This window comes from Oncorhynchus masou, unplaced genomic scaffold (genome assembly GCF_036934945.1).
Source record: "Oncorhynchus masou masou isolate Uvic2021 unplaced genomic scaffold, UVic_Omas_1.1 unplaced_scaffold_1667, whole genome shotgun sequence".
Classification (NCBI taxonomy): Eukaryota; Metazoa; Chordata; class Actinopteri; order Salmoniformes; family Salmonidae; genus Oncorhynchus; species Oncorhynchus masou.
In genome coordinates this window covers 25228-44037 of record NW_027006801.1, presented here as the reverse complement: position 1 = coordinate 44037, position 18810 = coordinate 25228, and the positions used below count along the sequence as shown (strand labels likewise).

The 18810-nt window shown below is 45.2% G+C and overlaps 1 protein-coding gene across 1 annotated transcript in view; it reads right to left on the bottom strand.

The window, feature by feature from the left end:
• Nucleotides 1-18196, bottom strand: part of LOC135531923 (NACHT, LRR and PYD domains-containing protein 12-like) — a 41103-nt gene extending 22907 nt beyond the window's left edge. The window contains exons 1-6 of the mRNA XM_064959620.1: nt 17459-18196; nt 16755-16808; nt 12419-12535; nt 12059-12143; nt 11701-11929; nt 1268-3071 (exon numbers count right to left, since the gene is read on the bottom strand). Coding sequence (XP_064815692.1) covers nt 1268-3071; nt 11701-11929; nt 12059-12143; nt 12419-12535; nt 16755-16808; nt 17459-17544 — 2375 coding nt within the window. The 5' untranslated portion in view covers nt 17545-18196. The remainder of the gene's footprint in view (nt 1-1267; nt 3072-11700; nt 11930-12058; nt 12144-12418; nt 12536-16754; nt 16809-17458) is intronic.
• Between the last annotated feature and the right edge of the window lie 614 nt (nt 18197-18810).

The following is an 18810-nucleotide window of genomic DNA, read 5'->3' as shown; positions in this document are numbered from 1 at the left end:
CCGCTATCTCTCTCAGAATGACCTTCTTGATCCAAATCAGTCAGGTTTCAAGACTAGTCATTCAACTGAGACTGCTCTTCTCTGTATCACGGAGGCGCTCCGCACTGCTAAAGCTAACTCTCTCTCCTCTGCTCTCATCCTTCTAGACCTATCGGCTGCCTTCGATACTGTGAACCATCAGATCCTCCTCTCCACTCTCTCCGAGTTGGGCATCTCCGGCGCGGCCCACCCTTGGATTGCGTCCTACCTGACAGGTCGCTCCTACCAGGTGGCGTGGCGAGAATCTGTCTCCTCGCCACGCGCTCTCACCACTGGTGTCCCCCAGGGCTCTGTTCTAGGCCCTCTCCTATTCTCGCTATACACCAAGTCACTTGGCTCTGTCATAACCTCACATGGTCTCTCCTATCATTGCTATGCAGACGACACAAAATTAATCTTCTCCTTTCCCCCTTCTGATGACAAGTTGGCGAATCACATCTCTGCATGTCTGGCAGACATATCAGTGTGGATGACGGATCACCACCTCAAGCTGAACCTCGGCAAGACGGAGCTGCTCTTACTCCCGGGGAAGGATTGCCCGTTCCATGATCTCGCCATCACGGTTGACAACTCCATTGTGTCCTCCTAACCAGAGCGCTAAGAACCTTGGCGTGATCCTGGACAACACCCTGTCGTTCTCAACTAACATCAAGGCGGTGGCCCGTTCCTGTAGGTTCATGCTCTACAACATCCGCAGAGTACGACCCTGCCTCATACAGGAAGCGGCGCAGGTCCTAATCCAGGCACTTGTCATCTCCCGTCTGGATTACTGCAACTCGCTGTTGGCTGGGCTATTTTCAATGACGGCCTAGGAACAGCTTCACTCCTGAATCCTTCAGGTCATTGTTACTCAGGTCAAGCTCTCTCAGGTGTGAGGGGTTTGAGATCAGAGATAAGACCAGAGAAGCACAGCCTTCCTCTGTGACTCCACAGCCTGACAGCCTGACATAGAGATCATCATGACTTCACAAACACACTGTTCATTTAACACCAGTATTGTATAAGGACAATGGCAGATGCATTTAGTTTATTCTATCAAACAACATATATATTCATCTTCTGTCTTCAAGACTTGTATGGTCATAATGTTATACTAATGTGAAAATCAATGAATTTATTCAATTCGTTTTTCAATATAATATTATATACATATTATAATACATATTTTTCTCTAAACTTAATATTGCTTCGAGATGATTAGTTCATAAATGTCATTTGATTTACTCACAGAACAACTCTGGAGGCTTTGACCACTGGCAGCAGCCTCAGAAGACCTTCCTCTGATCTGGAGTATTTCTTCAGGTCAAACACATCCAGCTCCTTTTCTGAAGTCAGCAACACAAAGACCAGAGCTAACCACTGTGCAGGTGACAGGTTGGGTTTTGAGAGACTTCCTGAGCTCAGGTAGCTTTGGATCTCCTCCACTAGAGAATGGTCATTCAGTTCATTCAGACAGTGGAACAGATTGATGCTCCTCTCTGGAGAGGGATTCTTCCCGATCTTCTCCTTGATGTACTTGACTGTTGCTTCATGGCTGTGTGAGCTGCTTCTTGTCTTTGTCAGTAGACCTCGTAAGTGCTTCTGATTGGACTCCAGTGAGAGGCCCAGAAGGAAGCGGAGGAAAAGGTCCAGGTTTCCCGTCTCACTTTGTAAGGCTTTATCCACAGCACTCTTGTAGAAAGTAACTTCAGTAACTTCAGGCTTGTTTCTGAAGAGTGACGAAAAGTATCTGAACATTGATTGAGGTTCATCCATTAGATTCTCGCTGTTGTTGATGAATGAGAGGAACACATATACAGCAGCCAGAAACTCCTGAATGCTCAGATGAACAAAGCAGTACACCTTGTCCTGGTACAGCCCACATTCCTCTTTAAAGAGCTGTGTGCACAATCCTGAGTACACTGAGGCTTCACTGACATCAATGCCAGCTTCTTTCAGGTCTTCTTCATAGAAAATCAGATTGCCTTTCACAAGCTGTTGAAAAGCCAGTTTTCCCAAAGACAGAATGCTCTCTTTATTCCAGTGGTGTGGACCTGTCTCTTCTTTCCCAAGATACTTTTCATTCTTCTGTTTGGTATGAAACACCACAAGGTGTGTGTACATCTCAGTCAGAGTCTTGGGCATCTCTTCTCTCTTGTGTTTCAGCATGTGTTCAAGGACTATTGCAGAAATCCAACAGAAGACTGGAATGTGGCACATGATGTGGAGGCTCCTTGATGTCTTTATGTGTGAGATGATTCTGAAGGCCAGGTTCTCATCACTGAATCTCTTCTTGAAGTACTCCTCCTTCTGTGGGTCACTGAACCCTCGTACCTCTGTCACCTGGTCAACACACCCTGAAGGGATCTTATTGGCTGCTGCAGGTCGGGTAGTTATCCAGAGGAGAGCAGAGGGAAGCAGATTTCCCCTGATGAGATTTGTCAGCAGAACATCCACTGAGGTTGACTTTGTGACGTCACAACAGATCTTGTTCTTCTGGAAGTCTAGGGGTAGTCGGCACTCATCCAGACCATCAAAGATGAACAGAACTTTGTACTTGTTGTGGTTGGAGATTCTTGAATCTTTGGTTTCCATTGAGAAGTGATTGAGAAGTTCAATGAAAGTGTGTTTGTACTCTTTCATCAAATTCAGCTCCCGGAAAGGGAATGAAAATACAAATTGGACATCCTGATTTGCTTTTCCTTCAGCCCAGTCCAGAATGAACTTCTGCACAGAGACTGTTTTTCCAATGCCAGCGACTCCCTTTGTCAGCACAGTTCTGATAAGTTTGTCTTGTCCAGTTAAGGGTTTGAAGATGTCGTTACATTTGATTGCAGTCTCTGGTCTTGCTTGTTTCCTGGTTGTTGTCTCCATCTGTCTCAGCTCATGTTCATTATTGATCTCTCCTGTTCCACCCTCTGTGATGTAGAGCTCTGTGTAGATCTTATTGAGAAGTGTTGGGTTTCCTTGTTTCGCGATCCCCTCAAATACACACTGAAACTTCTTCTTTAGATTAGATTTGATTTCACGTTGGCAAATCACAGCAAGCTCATCTGAATCTAGAAATAACACAGAGGATATTAATATTACGTCTGTTTTAATGCCTACAGTATTGTAGGACTGTTATAAAGTTTTCAATTATAATCATTTCTTCTCTTAACTGACTGTATCAATGTGTAAATGTTTTCATAATGCATTACAGACTGGTGTGACTGATTACATAATTATTGGTATTATTGATGGTATTATTAATGTTGTCTTTCTCTCTCTAAATTAATCAACACATCCCTGCTGCTACTTGATGAGGTCACTACTGATGTTGGTATTATTAATGTTGTCTGTCAGTCAGTCAGTCAGTCAGTCAGTCTGTAACGGCGTTCTTTTGTTGTTGAAGGAGAGTCGGACCGAAATGCAGCGTGTAAGTTACTCATGTTTATTTAAAGAAGACAAAACGAACGAACTAACACGAATAACTAAATAAATACAAAAAAACAACAAACAGAACGAAACCTAATACAGCCTGACTGGTGCAACCTACACAGAGACAGGGACAATCACCCACGAAATGCACAGCGAAATCAGGCTACCTAAATACGGTTCCCAATCAGCGACAACGAGAAGCACCTGACTCTGATTGAGAACCGCCTCAGGCAGCCAACCTAATTAACACACACACACACACACCCCTAACCAGCTACAATCCCAACTACTACAAAACCCCAATATGAAAATACAATACAAAATAACCCCATGTCACACCCTGGTCTGACTAACTAATAAACTAAAACACACAATACTAAGACCAAGGCGTGACAGAACCCCCCCCTAAGGTGCGGACTCCCGAACGCACCTCAAAACCATAGGGAGGGTCCGGGTGGGCATCTGTCCATGGTGGCGGTTCCGGCTCCGGACGTGGACCCCACTTCATAAATGTCAATGTTCCTCCCCTTCGCGTCCATGGATAATCCACCCTAACCGCCGACCATGGCCGAATAGTCCTCACCCAGAACCCTACATAATAGAAGAGCAGCTCGTGACTGAGGGGCAGCTCGGGACTGAGGCAGCTCGGGACTGAGGGACAGCTCGGGACAGAGGGACAGCTCGGGACAGAGGGGCAGCTCGGGACAGAGGGGCAGCTCGGGACAGAGGGGCAGCTCAGCACTGAGAGGCAGCCCAGCACTGAGAGGCAGCCCAGCACTGAGAAAAAGCCCAGTACTGAGAAAAAGCCCAGCCAGGAAGTAGAATCCGGCAGATCCAGGCTGACTGGCGGATCCTGGCTGACTGGCGGATCCTGGCTGACTGGCGGATCCTGGCTGACTGGCGGATCCTGGCTGACTGGCGGATCCTGGCCGAATGGCGGATCCTGGTTGACTGGCAGATCCTGGCCGACTGGCGGATCCTGGCCGACTAGCAGATCTGGAAGAGTCTGGTTGACTGGCAGATCTGGAAGAGTCTGGTTGACTGACAGATCTGGAAGAGTCTGGTTGACTGGCAGATCTGGAAGAGTCTGGTTGACTGGCAGATCTGGAAGAGTCTGGTTGACTGGCAGATCTGGAAGAGTCTGGCTGACTGGAATGGTCTGGCTGACTGGCAGATCTGGAAGAGTCTGGCTGACTGGCAGATCTGGCTGCTTCATGCTGACTGACGGCTCAGGCTGCTCCATGCAGATTGACAGCTCTGGCGTCTTCTTGCAGATTGGCAGCTCCATGCAGACTGGCAACTCCATGCAGACTAGCAGCTCAGGCTGCTGTATACAGACAGGAGGCTCCGACAGCGCTGTAGAGGAGGAAGGCTCTTGAACCGCTGAACAGACGGGAGACTCCGACAGCGCAGAAGAGGGAGAAAGCGCTGGCTGCGCTGAACAGGCGAGGCGCACTGTAGGCCCTGATGCGTGGTGCTGGCACTGGTGGTATTTGGCCGAGGACACGCACAGGAAGCCTAGTGCGGGGAGCTGCTACTGGAGGGCTGGGGTGTGGAGGTGGTTCTGGATAGACCGGACCGTGCAGGCGCACTGGAGCTCTTGAGCACCGAGCCTGCCCAACCTTACCTGGTTGAATACTCTCGGTTGCCCTGCCAGTGCTGTGAGGAGAAATAGCCCGCACTGGGCTATGTAGGCTAACCGGAGAAACAGAGCGCAAGGCTGGTGCCATGAAAACCGGCCCAAGGAGACGCACTGGAGAACGGATGCATAGAGCCGGCTTCATAGCATTTGGCTCGACGCTCAATCTAGCCCGGCCGATACGCGGAGCTGAAATATACCGCACCGGGCTATGCACCCGCACTGGGGACACCGTGCGCACCACTGCATAACACGGTGCCTGCCCGGTCTCTCTAGCCCTCCGGTACGCACAGGGAGATTGCGCAGGTCTCCTACCTGACGCAGCCATACTCCCTGATAGCCCCCCCAAAACATTTTTGGGGCTGCTTTTCGGGCTTCCATCCAAGTCGCCGTGCTGCCTCCTCATATTTGCGCCTCTCCGCTTTAGCCGCTTCTACTTCCTCCTTGGGGAGGCGATATTCACCAGGCTGAGCCCAGGGTCCTTCTCCGTCCAGTTCCTCCTCCAATGTCCATTCACCGAATAATTCCTCCTCCCTTTGCTGCTCCAGCTGTCGCTGCCTGTTAACACGCTACTCCTGTTTACGCTGCTCCTGCCTGTTGACGCGCTGCTCCTGCCTGTTGACACGCTGCTCGGTCCGAGAATGGTGGGTGATTCTGTAACGGCGTTCTTTTGTTGTTGAAGGAGAGTCGGACCGAAATGCAGCATGTAAGTTACTCATGTTTATTTAAAGAAGACAAAACGAACGAACTAACACGAATAACTAAATAAATACAAAAAAAACAACAAACAGAATGAAACCTAATACAGCCTGACTGGTTTTTATAAAAATAATTTATTATCATCAGTACCATTCATTCTTTACAAATCATAATTTACATACATACACAAAAAGATATTTTTAATTAAACTAATTAAATGAAACTAAACATAAACCCCAAACAAAACCTCAGGGGAGCATCTTCCCTCCCCGTCACCCTACAAAACACCTTTCCCTATCCCCCCGTCCCTAATCTAACCTCTTACAAATCTAAATGACACCCAGCCCTAAACCCCCTTCCACCTCTCCCGAGCAGCATGCTGCCCCCACTTCCTCTCCTCCCTCTTCATCCTCCCCCTCAAATCTCCTTCCACTCTCCTCACTATCCCTTCCACCCCCCAATCTCTCCCTGTCTTCACCATGTTCTGCCTGGCTTCCCACAGCCCCCGTTTAAAGAGACTCATGAGAAGCCAGAGCAGAAACCTGTCCCTATCCGTCCCTCTCACTCTCCCTACACCCCTCTCTAACCTGGCCCACGTCAATACAAAATCCCCTTTACCAAACCTAACAACACCCGTGCCCTAGCCCATACTACTCCGGCAAAGGCACAGTCCCAAAAGACATGACGCACAGTCTCCTCCCTGCCACAAGAGGATCTTGGACAGGTGGGGGATTGCACTAAACTAAACCGGTACAAGATGGAACGTACCGGCAAACGCTTATGAAGGCTCAACCAATTCAGGTCCTTGAGCCTGTTGTCCAGACCCCGCACCTGCACTCCCTCCCAGACCGCTTCCGAGATACCTACTACAGGCGCCCGACTCTCTGCCTTTCTGGCCTCCTCGTACAGGTGCCTATGATCTAAACCTACTCGGGCAACTTCAACCTTAGGGTGCGCACGCAGCCACTTGGCCGCATGACCAAAGTGCCACGGCAGCTGTTCCGCCCGAGGACCCGTGTTAGACCACACCATTATGCTTCTCGCCTGATACGAGAAAACACCCGCAGGAAGTAACCGGACGGGTGTATCACTGGCTGAGCAAGCTCCGTTAACAAGAAAGAAACAAAAATTGTGTCCAGCTTGAGGGGAAATGTGGTACCCCCTACCTCCCTCCCCGATGGGACAGATCATACGTGCCCTGGCGACCCACTCATACCTGCCACTCCACATAAACTGAAACACAAGCTTCACTAGAGGCCTTCTCAGACAAACCGGCAATGGGTAGATGTATGCCAAATACAAAAGCGACGGCAACACATCCACCTTTAGGACCAGGACCTTGCCCATAAAAGACAAAAACCTAGCTTTCCACATTGCTAGCTTCCTCTGTACCACTGCAATACACATGTTCCAGTTTAGCGTCGCAGAGCCGGAGGTCTCAAAATGGACCCCGAGAATCCTCAGGGCCCCCTTACAGAGAGATAACCCCCCAGGCACATCCGTTCTACCGCGCCATCTTCCGAAAAACTTGACGGAAGACTTTGCATGATTCAGAACTGCTCCCGACGCTCGAGTGAAATCCCCAAAGATGGCAAGGGACCTTGTCAGGCACGAGTCCTTGCACAACAACAAGGAAGTGTCGTCGGCGTACTGCGTCATCTTAACACGCAGTCCACCACTTCCAGGGATCAGCAGACCTTCCACCCCTGTGTCTGCCCTAATGGCAGCCCCCAGAGGCTCCATGTACAGAACGAAGAGGAGAGCCGAGAGTGGGCACCCCTGCCTGACCCCAGACGAGAGGTCAAAACGTCACCCAAGTGACTATTTACACTAACTCGGCACCCCGCTCCGACATATAATGTACGAATCCATCCTATAAACTTCTCCCCAAATCCTAATCGACCGAACACTCTGAATAAAAAGGATCTATTCACGCGATCAAAGGCTTTCGCCTGATCTAGCGCTGCTACCATAAAAGGCAGTCCTCTATCTTCAACCCAAGCGATGGAGTCCCTGATTAACTGTAGGTTCCATCTAATAGAGCGGCCCTCTACCCCGCACGTCTGATCCTCATGAACGACGTAGGGAAGGGCTGTGCGCAACCGGTCTGCTAAAACCTTTGCAAGTAGCTTGTAATCTACACACAGCATGGTCAACGGCCGCCAGTTGCCAAGGTCAGTTACTTCCCCCTTCTTATATAAAAGTGACAGCACACCAACAGCCATTGATCCCCCGGGACCCCGTCTCAAGGATGGCCTTCAAGACTTCGAGGACCACTGGTCCAAGTATACCCCAAAACTTGAGATAAAACTCAGCCGGCAGCCCATCCATCCCAGGCACCTTCCCTTTTCCCATCCTCCTAAGAGCGCTCTCAACCTCTTCTAGTGAAATCTGGGCCTCCATCACTTCTCTAATGTCCTCCGGCAACCGCCTGGACAAGTGTTCTAAAAACACATTTCCCTGCTCTACATCTATTTCCCTTTCCTTAAATAAACCTTGGAAATGATCAGTTGTCACCCTGACCATATCCTCTGGTTCTCTAACTATACTACCATTTTCTTCCCTAACACCAAGCATTACCTTCCTACTCTGTCTTGCCCTAACCGACTTAAAGAACATAGCAGAACAAGTCTCATTATGTTCTAGAAAGCCGCTATGCGCACGCTCCAGGAAAACTCGAGCCTTCCGCTCCTGCAACTCCCTGAGCTGCGCCTTTAGGGTTGAGGATCTCTCCCAGTCAAACGACCCGCCGAGGTTGCCTGCCTCGTATTCGAGATCAATTAACCTTTGGATACGATCCACCTCCCTCCTCTCCTCCCTTTTTTTCCTCTTGCAATACCCTATTATAAAAGCCCTAATCCTCACCTTAACTAATTCCCACCACTCTAACACCCCCTCGCACATGGACCGGAGACCCTCAAGCCTCCTAAAGAAAACATAAAACCTGTCAACAAAAGCCTGCTCCTCCAGCACGTCCCGATCTAGCTTCCAGTACCCCTTACCAAAGAGGCAGACCGACGACCCCACCTGCAGGAGCACCCCGTCGTGATCCGAAAAGAAAACAGGCAACAGCCGCCCAGACAACTTTCCCAAAGACCTGGGTACAAAAATATAATCGAGCCTCCGCTCAACCCCCCTGGAGTTACGCCATGTAGGACCGTCCATTTTCGGAGTAGTGTGCATACCACCATCTACCAGACCATGGCAAGCCATTAGCCTAGCAATGGCGCCTGCACTGTTATCCCCCCCTCTTCCTAAATCTGTATTAAAATCCCCCCTATCACTAATTTCCTATTTGTAACACACAGGGGCGTCAGACAGTCCACCATCTCCTTCCTGTCTGCCACCCCCTGTGGCCCATACACCACCACTAATCTAAATTTACACTCCCTTATCGTGACATCCACCCCTATAACTCTCCCCTGCATTACAACAAAGGAATCTTCTACTTTTACCTCCCTGTGTCCACACAAAATCCCTACCCCAGATGAGTGCACCCCCTACACCCCAAACCGACTCTCCCTTGTCCCACTCCCTCTTAAATCTACTAACATCCCCTCCATCCCTCAGGTGAACCTCCTGTAAAAAACAAAAATCAAAACCCACACCCTCCAAATAACTAAAAACCGCCCTCCTCTTAACAACATCTCTTAAACCCCTTACATTTAAACTAACAAAAGTAAAATTAGACTCCATGAAGAAAATAAAATACAACATGTAATATACTCAAATACTAAACCCAGACAGAAAAAAAACAAAAACAGGAGACTCACCCGATGCTCCCTGCTCCATATCTACCGGTGAGAACACCATCTGTAATCCCGACATCCCCCCTCTTCCTCCATCACACCATCCCAGGATGCAGGAATAGTGTTTGGCTTCGGGGTGCCCTGCACCCTGGGTCTACCCCCACAATCCTCCCCTCCCCAGTGTTGCAGCTGGTTTGGAAGAAAATTGGGGAGGCTGAGTCCCCAAACAAAAAACCCCCCACCTCCTCCTGTACCCAGTCCTGAGTCTTGTTAGGTGTGTCACCACCCAAATGAAGTTGAGAGTCTTGGGAAACCAGCAGCAACCCAGAGGTTTCTCCCACCCCCATTACTCTCTTGGCCATCCCCACCCCCTCACTGTCGGCCAATCGCACCCTCCTCTTCATTCTCTTCTTTGGTGATGGCGGCAGTGGAGAGATACCACCCCCTCCCCCGCCAGCTCCTCCACCATACCCCTCATCTCTTCCACCATGTCACTTTCCCCCAGTCCACTTGCTCTTCCACCGTCTTCTTCTCTAACATTCCTCCCTCACTTTCTTCTCTCTCATTCTCCTCCACTCGGTTACCTTCTTCCACCGCTTTTCCTGGTTCTCCTACTCCCGTGCCTTCCGTTTCCTTCTCTCTTCCATCCACCGCTTCTTGCTCCTCCTCCTTCCTTGTAGCCTTCCCCTCTGGACTTGTAGTCTTATCATGAGGCATGTTTCCTTCCCCTCCTCTTCTTCCCCCATCCCCAGCTCCTGCCCCCCCCAGCCGCAGACGCATATGACCTCTGACGGGCCGGGCACTCCCGCCACAGGTGTGCTGACGAGCCACACCCATGGCATGTCTTAGGCTTGTCACAATCCCTCGCCTCGTGATCCTCAGATCCACAAAATCTGCATTTTCTCATGCTGCACGAGGCAAAAATGTGTCCATAGGCCATACAGCGCCTGCAAAATGGGGGCTGACGTGCATAAAACAAAGTCCCCCTGTCAGCCCCAAGGGAGAACATAGCAGGAGGATGAAGGTATCCACCATGTCCCTTTGGGTCCTCCCTGAGGAGGGCCTGGAAACCTCTCCTCCCATTCCAAAACCCAAGGGAGTCTTTGAGGTGCCTAGCTGAGGAAACGTTATCCATGTATCTCCCCAGAAAAGCCCTCACCTCTTCATCCTTAACGTAAGGGTTATACATGTTAACAGTCACAACCCTAAAGTTATTCTTCGCCAGACTTGATATTTCGTAGTGGCACATCGGCCTCTCTCCTCCCACTGCTCTTGCCCTTCTAAGGATATCATCATGCTTTTCTTCAGAATATAGCGCGACGTCGTATGCTCCCTCCAACGAGTTGCCTTGGAAACAAAACACGTCCTTCACCGTCAGCTTTAGAATCCCCATCAATATAATTCTTCCAAAAGATTCTCGTCCTAACGGCTCCAACTCCTTTTCCTTCCAAGCAAAACGAATCGTGTTAGCCAGCCCAATCCCAGGGATCGACCGTGATGATGTATTTAGCACCATCTCCGCAAGGAGAATGGCGCTCGTTCTTTTCTCTTCCGATACAAGAAAAAACGAAAATCCAAAAGTGACCGCAACTGTCCGGTGAAAACTAGCACAGAGACAGGAACAATCACCCACGAAATGCACAGCGAAATCAGGCTCCCTAAATACTGTTCCCAATCAGCGACAACGAGAAGCACCTGACTCTGATTGAGAACCGCCTCAGGCAGCCAACCTAATTAACACACACACACACACCCCTAACCAGCTACAATCCCAACTACTACAAAACCCCAATATGAAAATACAATACAAAATAACACCATGTCACACCCTGGTCTGACTAACTAATTAACTAAAACACACAATACTAAGACCAAGGCGTGACACAGTCAGTCAGTCAGTCAGTCAGTCTGTCTGTCTGTCTGTCTGTCTGTCTGTCTGTCTGTCTGTCTGTCTGTCTGTCTGTCTGTCTGTCTGTCTGTCTGTCTGTCTGTCTCGCTCTCCCTTTCTCTAAATTAATCACCACAACACATCCCTGCTGCTACTTGATGAGGTCACTAGGTATTGTGTTAAGGCTGCTACAATATCATTGAGTTACACAGCTACTTTAGCTGTACTTTAGCTACAGCTTTTAAATGTTATAAAACATCATTCAACATGAGGCAGACAGCTCTTACATTTCTCCAGTGTGTCAGCAAGCTCCTTCTGGTTCATTTTCCTCAGGACGTGCAGTGTGATCTTCAGAGCCCCCTCTCTGGCACTGCTCTCCTGCTTCTCATCTTCAGCATCCACCACTTCCTTATCCTGCTTCTGACTCTCAAAGCCTTCTGGGAGTTCTGGACTAAGAATCCTCTTGAAAATCTTCAGCTCGGCCTTCACAAATGTCATAATTTTCTCTTCAAGCATCTGAAATAAATGAAGTAAATAAGTTAAGCAAGAGACGAAATGCTTTCTCATTAACACCTTAATGAATGATTGACAGATCAGATTTACTAGAGGTAAACAGATACAAATGTACATAACAGGACCACATACACTGAATATGGAGTCCAGGTCTGTTTGATGACTCTGGGAAGACTGACCACTGAGAATCTCTGACTCTGATCTCTCCTGTTGGTTTCTGTGGACAAAACATGAGATTACATCTCATCATCCATGTAGTACACACACACACACACACACACACACACACACACACACACACACACACACATGCACACAAGCACACACACACACACGGAGGGAATGTTGTGTTTGTTTAATATTATGAAAATCAACAAAATGATTAGCCTATGGATTATGAAAAAACAACAATAAATGGGAAAATGGGAGAGGAGAAATGACTAGAGACAGTGTTGTTTAACTCACTGACCAGGACCCATGAGTTCTTCTTACCTTTGTTCAGTAGAAAAGTCTCCCTCTCTAAAGTTTAGAGGTTGACCCATAGACTGGTTACTCTTCATGGACACACAGCTGGGTCCATGGGAGGCTGGTCTCTCCTGCTTGATTGGACTTCAACACAACAGAGACAAACATTACATCTGTTAAGGCTGTGTAAGGGAGGCAAAGTCAGGTGCAGGAGAGCAGAGTAGAGTAAACAGGCTCTCTTTTATTCCTGTCAAAAAGAGGCATATGACATCATAGTGGCCAAAAAACACAGAACGTGAATACAAAAGTGAAACACCATTAGCAATAAACAATTAGACACAAAGACATGATGGGGAACAGAGGACTAAATACATGTAGATTGATTGGGGAATGAGGTGTGTAATGGAACAAGACAAAACAAATGGACAAGTGAGAAATGGAGCGGCGATGGAAAGCCGTGATGTCGATCACCGAACGAACAAGTAGCTGTAGTCATGACAACATCTCTCATCTACTCTGAGCTCAGAAACATAAGAAGAGTTTCATTTCATTTCGAAACGTTATATACACATTTTCAGACATGTTGGTAAATTTGCATTCATCTCATAAAGATATATTGAAAGAGATTGGTGTGTTTTTTCACTATCTAATCATGGCATGGGGTTGTTCAATGGCAGACATGTATTTCTTTAAAATCTATGACTTGATGGTTTCATTTCAGAGAGACAAATAATCATGTTATTTAGCTAAATGCTAAACATCTTCCTCTCAGAGAAATCAGTAGTACTGCTAGGTTTTACACAGTAATCATATACAGTACCTTGCGAAAGTATTCGCCCCCCTTGAACTTTGCGACCTTTTGCCACATTTCAGGCTTCAAACATAAAGATATAAAACTGTATTTTTTGTGAAGAATCAACAACAAGTGGGACACAATCATGAAGTGGAACGACATTTATTGGATATTTCAAACTTTTTTAACAAATAAAAAACTGAAAAATTGGGTGTGCAAAATTATTCAGCCCCTTTACTTTCAGTGCAGCAAACTCTCTCCAGAAGTTCAGTGAGGATCTCTGAATGATCCAATGTTGACCTAAATGACTAATGATGATAAATACAATCCACCAGTGTGCAATCAAGTCTCCGTATAAATGCACCTGCACTGTGATAGTCTCAGAGGTCCGTTAAAAGTGCAGAGAGCATCATGAAGAACAAGGAACACACCAGGCAGGTCCGAGATACTGTTGTGAAGAAGTTTAAAGCCGGATTTGGATACAAAAAGATTTCCTAAGCTTTAAACATCCCAAGGAGCACTGTGCAAGCGATAATATTGAAATGGAAGTAGTATCAGACCACTGCAAATCTACCAAGACCTGGCCATCCCTCTAAACTTTCAGCTCATACAAGGAGAAGACTGATCAGAGATGCAGCCAAGAGGCCCATGATCACTCTGGATGAACTGCAGAGATCTACAGCTGAGGTGGGAGACTCTGTCCATAGGAAAACAATCAGTCGTATATTGCACAAATCTGGCCTTTATGGAAGAGGGCAAGAAGAAAGCCATTTCTTAAAGATATCCATAAAAGGTGTCGTTTAAAGTTTGCCACAAGCCACCTGGGAGACACACCAAACATGTGGAAGAAGGTGCTCTGGTCAGATGAAACCAAAAATGAACCTTTTGGCAACAATGCAAAACGTTATGTTTGGCGTAAAAGCAACACAGCTCATCAACCACAACACACCATCCCCACAGTCAAACATGGTGGTGGCAGCATCATGGTTTGGGCCTGCTTTTCTTCAGCAGGGACAGGGAAGATGGTTAAAATTGATGGGAAGATGGATGGAGCCAAATACAGGACCATTCTGGAAGAAAACCTGATGGAGTCTGCAAAAGACCTGAGACTGGGACGGAGATATGTCTTCCAACAAGACAATGATCCAAAACATAAAGCAAAATCTACAATGGAATGGTTCAAAAATAAACATATCCAGGTGTTAGAATTCAGTCCAGACCTGAATCCAATCGAGAATCTGTGGAAAGAACTGAAAACTGCTGTTCACAAATGATCTCCATCCAACCTCACTGACCTAGAGCTGTTTTGCAAGGAGGAATTGGAAAAAATTTCAGTCTCTCGATGTGCAAAACTGATAGAGACATACCCCAAGCGACTTACAGCTGTAATCGCAGCAAGAGGTGGCGCTACAAAGTATTAACTTAATGGGGCTGAATAATTTTGCACGCCCAATTTTTCAGTTTTTGATTTGTTAAAAAAGTTTGAAATATCCAATATATTCCAATATAGTGTCGTTCCACTTAATGATTGTGTCCCACTTGTTGTTGATTCTTCACAAAAAAATACAGTTTTATATCTTTATGTTTGAAGCCTGAAATGTGGCAAGAGGTCGCAAAGTTCAAGGGGGCCGAATACTTTCGCAAGGCACTGTATATCTGCCTCACTCTCAGAGAAATCAGTAGTACTGGTAGGTTTTACATAGGAATAATATATATCTGGTTTTACAGTAACATTTAACAAATAATAACATAAAAAAATAGATTTGTTCGTATTTAAAAAAAATGTTTTTATTGGTGCGACCATTTACAGTTAAACTCAGTTCAACTCTTTAGCTATTATTTAATTATTTTTTTTATTATGAAGGGAGGCTAAATGCTCGCAGGATTCACTCAATTCAATGCTACGGGCAGCAACAATGTCATATTATTTTTGACCTTACAGCAACATACAGATGGGCTTCAGATACAGAGAGAGGACAGAGAGGTGCTGTTTCACTCAGATGTTTTCTCCGGTGAGAAACATTCAGCCTCTTGCCAATTGAAGCAAAATTATGAAACACGAAAGATACATTATTTAAAAAAATATGTACATATTTTTCTTAGTACATTTTTTGGAGATGCTTGGCTTCCATTTTCCATTCCATGCAAATACAATTTTACAAACTAGCTAAGTGTAAAAATATGCTTCAAATGAAGACCAAGGTGACTGCGTTAACAAATAAACAGCAGGCTATAGGCCTATTTCAATAATATTGAAATACATTTCATGTTTGATCAATTTAGTTATATTGTAACGGCGTTCTTTTGTTGTTGAAGGAGAGTCGGACCGAAATGCAGCGTGTAAGTTACTCATGTTTATTAAGTGAAGACAAAACGAACGAACTAACACGAATAACTAATAAATACAAAAAACAACAAACAGAACGAAACCTAATACAGCCTGACTGGTGCAAACTACACAGAGACAGGAACAATCACCCACGAAATACAAGGCGAAAAACAGGCTACCTAAATACGGTTCCCAATCAGCGACAACGAGAAGCACCTGACTCTGATTGAGAACCGCCTCAGGCAGCCAACCTATTTAACACACACACACCCCTAATCAGCTACAATCCCAGACACTACAAACCCCAATACAAAAACACAATACATAACCCCATGTCACACCCTGGTCTGACTAACTAATAAACTAAAACACAAAATACTAAGACCAAGGCGTGACATATATTTTCCTACTTTCAGACTACTGTCTGTAATTTGTCTCAATATATTTCATGATGTGGAGCCTAACATGAACACAATGATGTGCTACTGTCTGTAATTTGTCTCAATATATTTCATGGTGTGGAGCCTAACATGAACACAATGATCTTCCAAGTCTGTGATTTAGTGCATTTTTATTGGGCAAGCGTTAGAAAAAGCCACCTCAATATTTGCAGCCATAGGTGATAATATTTCTCTAGGTGCTGATTCTTCAATCAGTATTGTGAAATAAATATAATGTTGAGGAAAGATTTGAATGGAGAAAGCTGATCTGAGAGCAGCGCTCCCTTTCTTTCCATCCTATCACAACACACTCAGTTGTAAGAAAACACTCCTAAATCAGTCCTAAAGCTGTCGGGAAACCGGACGCAGAACAATTTTTTCCCTAATAAAAATGTATCTACCTCTACAAAAAATATGCATTAATTATAATATATCTACATAATAATTCACTATTCATGCTGTTGCAGGAATATTTTCTGCAGTGAAAAACCGGGTCAAATTAAGATGTGGCATCTGTAAGAGCAGTAATCTTAAAATAGCTAGGTGAGATAGGTGAGACAACTACCCTATCACAGCCAAGTATATAAGATACAAACATTCCATTCCCGCTAAAAAAATTGATGTACAAAGTTGATGTACAAAGTTTTTCACCAAAAACAATAATAATTAACATCTAAAATCTATTAATAAATTATCTGACATTTTGCACAACCAATAATGTCGGAGAAAAAACAAAATGTGTTTTTTTTTGCTTTTGGAAATAAATGTTTCTTAAATTCTTAAACAAAATTGTCATCTCACCTCTTATCTTCGGTGTCATGTCCCCCAGAGAGACTCATTTTAGAGGCAGGGCCCCTAAACAGAGATCCAAAATGTTGGTTGTGGTTAACACAGTGACAAGTAAACAGAGATCCAACAGTCCATTGTCTTTTATACATACTTTCCATTTGGATTTAGTCGTTGAAGTTAATACTGAAAACATTTGTTTTGGTAATGTCACCCCCCGACCCACCTGGAGCCCTGGCGTGACCCACAAGTGGTCCTGACAGAGTTTACATAGACTACCAGTAGCAGGACTCATCACCTTCAAATCAGTTTCATTCTAAATAACTGAGAATATAGTGATATTTCCTAAAGAGACCCTCAGGTCGTTCAGCAATATAAAGGATATTTCAAAACATTTCCCACAGAGACCATCAGGTCGTTCAGCAATATAAAGGATATTTCAAAACATTTCCCACAGAGACCCACAGGTCGTTCAGCAATATAAAGGATATTTCAAAACATTTCCCACAGAGACCATCAGGTCGTTCAGCAATATAAAGGATATTTCAAAACATTTCCCACAGAGACCCACAGGTCGTTCAGCAATATAAAGGATATTTCAAAACATTTCCCACAGAGACCATCAGGTCGTTCAGGAATATAAAGGATCATATCTCAGCCTATTCTGTCTATTGAATGTGTGACGACCTCAGTTCATAATAATTATCCTCTAGACTTACCAGTCTGCCCTTCTTCCCTTCAAATCAGAACATTTATCCCACTTCAAGTTGTGCAGACAAATCTGTGCCACTGTTTCTACAGCCATTTTGTAACTGCGTAAGCTACACACTTATTTATAATGGGGTGGCAGGGTAGCCTAGTGGTTAGAGTGTTGAACTAGTAACCGCAAGTTCAAACCCCCGAGCTGACAAGGTACAAATCTGTCATTCTGCCCCTTAACAGGCAGTTAACCCACTGTTCCTAGGCCGTCATTGAAAATAAGAATGTGTTCTTAACTGACTTGCCTGGTAAAATAAAGGTAAATTTAAAAACATTTCATGAGGAAATCCCATATTTTCTGACGCTGTTGCAGAGGAAGTAGTCTGTATTACAAACTCCAAAAACCTTTTTATATTCATCTCAAATACACTACAAGTTTTAAATTCCCTACATTGCAGGAAAGTTCTCATGCAAAAGGTTATACATTCAGATCCTGTACAGAGATTGTTTTGGGAATCCTGAAAGATAACAGTGAATATGAGACATGGAGGAAGGTATTGGGAAGGTAGAAGGATAACATTGAATTCCCCTCCAGTATTGAAAACAGGAAGTGAACTTAGTCACAAGGTTATGCCAACTCCAGTAGTGTTGCAAAATCCTTACCACCCCACTCTTCCCCATCAGTCTTAAGAACAGAACCTGTGGTTTAATGTAGATACATGTAGATACAACAGAAACAACATGTGGTTTAATGTAGATACATGTAGATACAACAGAAACAACATGTGGTTTAATGTAGATCCATGTAGATACAACAGAAACAACATGTGGTTTAATGTAGATACATGTAGATACAACAGAAACAACATGTGGTTTAATGTAGATCCATGTAGATACAACAGAAACAACATGTGGTTTAATGTAGATACATGTAGATACAACAGAAACAACATGTGGTTTAATGTAGATCCATGTAGATACAACAGAAATAGCATGTGGTTTAATGTAGATCCATGTAGATACAACAGAATCAACATGTGGTTTAATGTAGATCCATGTAGATACAACAGAAACAACATGTGGTTTAATGTAGATACATGTAGATACAACAGAAACAACATGTGGTTTAATGTAGATACATGTAGATACAACAGAAACACCATGTGGTTTAATGTAGATCCATGCATGGTATTCTCAACTTCTCTTTTATTAGAACAGAGACATTTCAGAGAGGAGTCTGGTGGGAGGAGCTATAGTCTGGTGGGAGGAGCTATAGGAGGACGGGTTCATTTTTATGGCTGAAATGGAATAAATAAATTAAGTGTTTGATGTTCCATTTATTCCATTCCAGTCTTTACACTGAGCCTGTCCT